Here is an 8,664-nt window from a genome sequence, read left to right on the forward strand (position 1 = left end):
TAGAGTCGACCTTAATGACGTGGATGGAATAAAGCTTTTGGGACCTTCATCTGCTGATGTGGCACGACTCAAAATGAGACGAAACACCTGCAAACATCCATTAATAATTGGAACCTGGAATGTATGAAGTATGAATCTAGGAAAATTGGAAATTGGCAAAAATGAAATGGAACGCATAAACATTGATATCCTAGGCATTAGTGAGCTGAAATGCACTGGTATTGGCCATTTTGAATCGGACAATCATATAGTCTACTATGTTGGGAATGACAACTCGAAGAGAAATGGTGTTGCATTCATCAACAAAAAGGATATTTCAAGATTTATCCTGAAGCACAACGCTGTCAGTGATAGGATAATATCCATACGCCTACAAGGAAGACCAGTTAATACGACTATTATTCAAATTTACGCACCAAACACTAGGGCCAAAGATGAAGAAAGAGAAGATTTTTATCAGCTGCTACAGTCTGAAATTGATCTAACATGCAATCAAGATGCATTGAAAATTACTGCCGGTTGGAATGCGAAAGCTGGAAACAAAGAAGAAGGATCAGTAGTTGGAAAATATGGCTTTGGTGATAGAAACAGTGCTGGAGATCAAATGACAGAATTTTGCAAGACCAATGACTTCTTCATTACAAATACCTTCTTTCACCAACATATACAGTGACTACACACATGGACCTCACCAGATGGAACACACAGAAATCAAACTGACTACATCTGTGGAAAGAGATGATGGAGAAGCTCAATATCATCAGCCAGAACAAGGCCAGGGGCCGACTGGGGAACAGACCATCCATTGCTCATATGCAAGTTCAAGCTGAAACTGAAGAAAATCAGAGCAAGTCCACAAGACCCAAAATATGACTTTGAATATACCCCACCTGAATTTAGAGACCATCTCAAGAATAGGTTTGATGCATTGAACACTAGTGACCGCAGACCAGATGAGTTGTGGAATGACATCAAGGACATCATCCATGAAGAAAGCAAGACGTCATTGAAAAGACAGGAAACAAAGACCAAGATGGATGTCAGAGGAGACTCTGAACCTTGCTCTTGAGCGTCGAACAGCTAAAGCAAAAGGAAGAATTGATGAAGTAAAAGAACTGAACAGAAGATTTCAAAGGGCAGCTGAGAAGACAAAGTATTATAATGACATGTACAAGGAGCTGCAGATGGAAAACCAAAAGGGAAGAACACGCTTGGCATTTCTCAAGCTGAAAGGATTGAAGAAAAAATTCAAACCTCCAGTTGCAATAGTGAAGGATTCCATGGGGAAAATATAAACGATGCAGGAAGCATCAAAAGAAGATGGAAGGAATACACAGAGTCATTATACCAAAAAGAGTTAGTTGATATTCAACCATTTCAAGAGGTGGCATATGATCAGGAACCGATGGTACTGAAGGAAGAAGTCCAAGCCGCTCTGAAAGCACTGGCGAAAAACGAGGCTCCAGGAATTGATGGAATATCAGTTGAGATGTTTCAACAAACAGATGTAGCGCTGGACGTGCTCACTCGTCTATGCCAAGAAATATGGAAGACAGCTTCCTGGCCAACTGACTGGAAGAGATCCATATTTATGCCTATTCCAAAGAAAGGTGATCCAACCGAATGTGGAAGTTATAGAATATCGTTAATATCACATACAAGGAAAATTTTCCTGAAGATCATTCAAAAACGGCTACAGCAGTATGTCGACAGGGAACTGCCAGAAATTCAGGCAGGTTTCAGAAGAGGATGTGGAATCAGGGATATCATTGCTGCTGTCAGAGGGATCCTGGCTGAAAGCAGAGAATACCTGAAGGATGTGTACCTGTGTTTTATTGACTATGCAAAGGCATTCGACTGTGTGGATCATAACAAACTATGGATAACACAAAGAATGGGAATTCCAGAACGCTTAATTGTGCTCTTGAGGAACCTTTACATAGATCAACAGGCAGTTCTTTGGACAGAACAAGGGGATACTAATTGGTTTAAAGGTGTGCATCAGGGTTGTATTCTTTCACCATACCTATTCAATCTGCATGCTGAGCAAATAATACGAGAAGCTGGACTATATGAAGAAGAATGGGGCATCAGGATTGGAGAAAGACTCATTAACAACTAGCGTTATGCAGATGACACAACCTTGCTTGCTGAAAGTGAAGAGGACTTGAAGCACTTACAGATGAAGATCAAAGACCACAGCCTTCAGTATGGATTACACCTCAACATAAAGAAAACAAAAATTCTCACAACTGGACTGATGAGCAACATCATGACAAACGAAGAAAAGAGTGAAGTTGTCAAGGATTTCATTTTACTTGGATCCACAATCAACACCCATGGAAGCAGCAGTCAAGAAATCATAAGACGCGTTGCATTGGGCAAATCTGCTGCAAAGGACCTCTTCAAAGTGTTGAAGAGCAAAGATGTCACCTGAAGACTAAGATGTGCCTGACCCAAGCCATGGTATTTTCAATCACATCATACGCGTGTGAAAGCTGGACAATGAATAAGGAAGACAAAAGTAGAACTGACACCTTTGAATTGTGGTGTTGGCGAAGAATACTGAATATACCATGGACCTCCAAAAGAACGAACAAATCTGTCTTGGAAGAAGTACAGCAGAATGCTCCTTAGAGGCAAGGATGGTGAGACTGCATCTTACATACTTTGGACACGTTGTCAGGAGCAATCAGTCCCTGCAGAAGGACATCATGCTTGGCAGAGTACAGGGTTACCGGAAAAGAGGAAGACCCTCAATGAGGTGGATTGACACAGTGGCTGCAACAATAAGCTCCAGTATAACTACGATTGTAAGGATAGCGCAGGACCGGGCAGTGTTTCGCTCTGTTGTGCATAGGGTCACTATGAGTCAGAACCGACTCGATGGCACCTAGCAACAACAACAACAAGGTGGAATGTCATGGATTGAATAGAAAGGGATGAAACGCGTTTACGAAAGTCACAGCCCAGATCCGATGGAAGGGGAGGTTCCCTGGGGTGTGACCTCTATCACCTTTTATCTTCCAAGAGATAAAAGGAGAGAAATGTAATCAGAGAGATATAAGTACCTCATGCCACCAAGAAAGATGTGCCAGGAGCAGAGCACATTCTTTGGACCTACGGTCACTGTGCTGAGAAGCTCCTAGGCCAGGAGAAAATGATTCATGACAAGGACCTTCTCCCAGAAACAACAAAGATAGAAAGAATTCCCTGGGAGTTGGCACCCTGAGTTTGGACTTGTAGCCTTGTAGACTGGGAGAGAATAAATTTCTCTTTGTTAAAGCCATCCACTTGTGGTATTGCACTTATAGCAGCACTAGGTAACTAAGACACTTAGTGAAGTAGAGGGTAAGGGAGAAAGAGGAAGACCTTGACAAGACAGACTGACACAGTGGCTGCAACAGTGGGCTCAAACACAGCAACAATTCTGATGATGGGGCAGGACCCAGAAGTGTTTGGTTGTGTTGTACCTAGGGTCGCTATGAGTCAGAATCAACTCGACAGCATCTAATAACAACAACAGCCAGTATGCAAGGCAGGAACGCAAGCGGAAATCTATATACAACTGTTCACTGCAGCACTTTTCACAAGAAGCAAAAGATGAACACAGCCAAAATGTCCATCAGCAGGTGAATGGATACACAAACTTTGGTACGTACACACAATGGAGTAGAACTGCTCCACAAGGTTTTCAAGGCTCTGACCTTTCAAAAGCAGATCACCGGGCCTGTCTTCTGAGAAGTCTCTGGGTGGGTTTGAACCCCCAAACTAGTAGATGAGCAATTAACTGTTGGTGCAAGCCAGGGACTTCCAATGGAATATTACACACACTCCCAAAAATGAAGTCTTGATGCATACGACAACATGGATGAAGCCTGAAAACACCAAGCTGAGAAAAGTCAGTCAGTCAGAAAAGGAGAGATGCATTCTGATCTCACTTATAGGGCAGAAGCAAATATACACAAAACAAAGCTTATTAGTGGTTACCAGGGGTGACAGGGAGGGGGAAGGAAGAGTTTTTGATTAGGATCATTGAGTTTATGTGAAAGGTAGTGGAATGATTTGGAACATAAACCGTGAAATGCTTGCACAGCTTGAATATAAGCAATGTAACAAATGCACATGTAGAAATTGTTGAAATGGCGTGTTTTATTATGTATATTTGCAACACAATAAAAAAAATAACATGAAGATCAATAAAAAGGAAAGAAAAGCTCTGTGGAATTCTCGCTCTACACACACACACACACATTTTTCTTCTAAAAAAAAATGAGTAAAGAATCCCTGAGAGCAAAAAGCACAGTCAATTACCCCCCGTTTTTATTGGTCCATTTCTTGTGGTGACCTCATAAGGAGCCAATTCTTTGGAACTCCAAGCCCCTATATAAGTCCCTGGAAACCTAGGTTTGTGGTCTTTCTGGCTCAGGAAGCTCCTTCAGTGACCTGAGACATCGTGACCAAACTTGGCTTGTTTTCTCTTTAAATTGTGGTTTTTCTATTTCCTCGCCAGCTATTCTTATTTTCTCTTTGTTTTTCCTCATTTGCATTCATTCGTTTTTCATTTTATTCTTCCTTTACATCCTCAATTTTTCTTTTTTTCTATGTACTTGTTAATTTTTTTATCATCTTACTATTATTGTTTTATTTTGTATTTTTTCTTATCCTCATGTTATTTATTCCTTTTTTGAATCTTTCTCATTGATTTCTTGTTTTGTTTATATATACAATTTATCTTATTTTTATCAGTTTTTAAAATTTTACTTCCTCTTTTCTCATTTTACCTTTTTGATTATATTTTAACTTTTTCTCATTTTTTCCATATTTCATTAAGTTTTTAGTCACCACTTTTTAGGGTTTTGGGTTTTTAAGTTTTTAATCCTACCACCAGGGCACCTCTTATCCCAAAGCCCGCTACGCCTTCGCACCATAGCCAACATGCTGCAGAGCCACTTAGCCTTCTCTGCTGTGGAGGAAACTCATGTGGGACGCTACCACCTCCTCAGAACCATCGGCAAGGGGGCATCTGCCAAGGTCAAGCTGGCCCAGCACATCATCACCGGCCAAGAGGTAGCCATTAAAATAATTGACAAGATCCAGCACACGTCCTCCGACCTCCACAGACTATACAGAGAGATAGAAATTATGAAGGATCTCCATCATCCAAATATTGTAAAGCTGTTTGAAGTCATAGAGAATGAGCACGCCCTCTATATAGTGATGGAGTATGCAAGTGGAAGGGACCTCTTTTACCACCTAGTGAATCATGGCTTCATGAGCGAAAAAGAGGCCCAAACGAAATTCCAACAAATAGTGTCAGCGGTGAAGTACTGCCACGACAAGAGTATTGTTCATAGGGATCTGAAAACAGAAAACCTACTATTGGACAAGCGAATGAACATCAAACTTGCAGACTTTGGTTTAGGAACTGAACTCACCCCAGGGAGCAAGCTGGATACCTTCTGTGGCACTCCCCCTTATTCTGCCCCAGAACTCCTTCAGGGAGAAAAGTATGACGGACCCCCAGTGGATGTGTGGAGCCTGGGAGTCATCCTATACTTCATGGTAACTGGATCTCTGCCTTTTCGTGGGAAGACCTTGACGAAGCTGCGAGAGCAGGTGCTGCAGGGACAATATCACGTTCCCTTCCACATGTCTAGCCAGTGTCAACACCTGCTCAGTAAAATTTTCATTCGTGACCCAAGAAAGAGAGCCACGTTAGAGGACATCCTAGCACATCCATGGATGAAGGTGAGCCATGAAGAAAAACAAAAGCTCTATGTGCAGCCACTCCCAGACTACGATAACCACTGGCACACTGAGGTGACGGTGAACACGGGTTACGTGCAGGAAGACATTCATGACTCACTGTTGAACCACAATTACAATGATGCGAACGCCACCTATCTGATCCTGCGTCACGACACATATGAGATTGACAGCCACACCAGCACCCTGGAACCCCAGGCTGAAGCCCATTGCACCGATAGCCACACTCCTTCCTCATCCCATGAAGTGCCTCCTACCGTCTGTCCTAAACCCAAACAGCGTAGTTACACCGAGCCCACCATTCCCACCTTTGGTTACTACATCCGCGATGCTTTGAACACTCTCTCTGAGGGAGGGATGGGGACCTCCATGGTGTCTACTTCTCCATCATTCTCCCTGGCCCTGGCCCACCTGCGGCAGCAATCTACCACAGCCTGGGCACAGCCCAACCAGGACTCTGACCTGTATGCCAAGGGGAGAAACAGTGAGGTGCCACAGCCCATCACACCACCCCAGTGTGTTTCTGTGCCTTCCTCCTCAGCCTACACCATCAACGAGAGTGCCGGGGCCCCGGAGAAAACCAGTTTTACCCAGGGAATGTCAAATCTAAGCTCCGCAAATGAGGAGCACGTGCTTGAGTTACCTGACCAGCCGAGTTTGCCCCAGACTGTGAGTCTAGCCTCTTCCTCTGAGGAGCAGGTGCATGAGTTACCTGACCAGCCGAGTTTGCCCCAGACTGTGAGTCCAGCCTCTTCCTCTGTCAGCAGCCAGGGCTGGAAGCAGGCCACTGGGAGGTTCTTTAAGCTCATGAGAAGATGCCTTTGTTTTACATATGACAAAAAGGACCACAAAGCATCGGACAGCAAAGCTGCACAAATGATCAAACCTCAACAGGCCAAACCACGCTCTCTCAAATTTACCTGGAGGATGAAGATCACCAGTTCCTTGGAGCCCGACGAGATGCTGCAGGAGATCTGTCAAGTGTTGGATGCCAATGGCTGTGACTGGGATCTCACACACAAATACACACTGCTGTGTATGAATGGCACACCAGGACAACAGGACTTCACTCAGTGGAGGATGGAGGTGTGCACCCTGCCTCAGAGGACTCTCAATGGGGTAAAAGTGAAGAGAATTTCAGGGACCTCTGAGGCCTTCAATAACATTGTCTCAAAAATCACCAGTGACCTTGCACTTTAAAATGGGGGCAGCAGCTGCCTGAGAGAAAACAGGAGTTCCAAGGTTTAAGCTCCTCTGTAATTTTGAAGGCAATGTTCGGAAAACCCACCTAAAAAAGGTGCCCGAAATTCACTTCACTTGAACCCTGTTGAGCAATCATCAAGGCAGTGTGCATACCTTCATCCTCCACTGCACAAAGTCCTCTTGGCCTGCACGTCACGTGTGCACAGCAACACATATGCCCGGGAGACATCCCACTCGCAGCTGTTGGCATCGCACACTTGGCAGATCTTCCACATCATCTCGTTGGGCTCCATGGAGCTGGTTCCTCCACGTAAACTTCAGCGACAACAGCTTGGCCTCTCCAGGTTTAAGCACTTCCACCTCGTCTTTGCTCTCAGATTCCTACAGATCCGCTGCAGCAAACATGAAGCAAAGAATTCATGAAAACAAAACAAACACTCCCAAATTCATCCGTTCAGACAGACAAAGGAAAGCTTGTAATAGGGAAAGCCACTTGATTCACTAACACGGCCATCGAGATCTCTCTGGAGTCCCTTGGGATGCACTGAACAGCAAACCAGAAAGTTGTCGGTTTAACTCCACACACAGATGACTTGAAAGAAAGGCCTCCAGTCTATTTCTGAAACATCTTGAAGCTGAAGAAAATCAGACCAAGTCCACAAGAGCCAAAGTATGACCTTGAGCTTGTCCCACCTGAATTTAGAGACCATCTCAAGAATACATTCACTGACTGAACACTAATGACCGAAGACCAGGCGAGTTGTGGAATGACATCATATGTTCTTCCTTGTGAAAAAATCTGGAGTTTAGCCATCAAATTAGATCCTGGGCCATGCGAAACTCAACATGGAAGACTTTCAAGTGGGCCTAAGTATTTCAAGAATAGCCATCAATTCTATTATACATTGGATCCTTTTCTGAACCTGTTAATTGTTTTCAGAGGGAGACCACCTGCCCTATCGTCTCCACCCTAGGAGAAATTTTTCTAGCACACCCATTTATAGAACTTTAGTAGCCTTGGAGGTGGCATGCCAATAAATTTTGCCCAAATTGACCTTGCTTCTCAGCTTTTCATGGTTGGCTCTGTCTCCTTACAGTGACATGTCTATATTTTTTAACACTGGGTATCAGTTTCCAACAAATATTTCCGTATTAATGGTTTTGGTAGGCCTAGCACACACTGGAAGCAGGTAGTTGTCAATTTGGTTAGACTCTCCCACGTGAAGAGTGCTTAGATAGCTCCATGGGATTAAATCCATTTTCCATAAGAAATTGCTTTGCTATAACCCCCCAGCAGCCATGCCTGATTACTGGGGGCACAGCCACAATTACAATTCCTATAGGACATACAAAATACTGAGTGTTATTTAAAAAAAAAAAAAAAGAAACTTGTGTTTTGACAGTGTGAGAAGGTTACATTAGGGAAGAACTTCCAAGCTAGTTGTAGTTCCTGATTTTTTGAGACATGCTTTGGTCCACCTAATTTATACCATATACTTTACCTTCCTTGCATGTACTGATGAGTGACCACTGCCCTTGATCACTTAGTTAGTGGGATTCATTTCTGCCTCAGGAAAAGGGCTTGTACTGGTGGGGGAGAGAGAGCATTATAATTAGTAGGAAAATAGGTCAATACTTCTCAGGGCCTATGGTTGACAGGATTTACATCGTGAAAAATATGTAGTGCAGCTT

General features: G+C 43.5%; 1 protein-coding gene across 1 annotated transcript; it reads left to right on the top strand.

Moving 5' to 3' along the window:
* Positions 1 to 4,938: 4,938 nt before the first annotated feature.
* LOC126070927 (serine/threonine-protein kinase MARK2-like) lies at positions 4,939 to 6,969 on the top strand. Its single transcript, XM_049875254.1, has one exon. The coding sequence runs from the start codon at positions 4,939 to 4,941 to the stop codon at positions 6,967 to 6,969; it is 2,031 nt and encodes a 676-aa protein (XP_049731211.1).
* The last annotated feature ends 1,695 nt before the right edge of the window (positions 6,970 to 8,664 follow it).

Source organism: Elephas maximus, chromosome 3 (assembly GCF_024166365.1).
Source record: "Elephas maximus indicus isolate mEleMax1 chromosome 3, mEleMax1 primary haplotype, whole genome shotgun sequence".
In the NCBI taxonomy this organism is placed as follows: Eukaryota; Metazoa; Chordata; class Mammalia; order Proboscidea; family Elephantidae; genus Elephas; species Elephas maximus.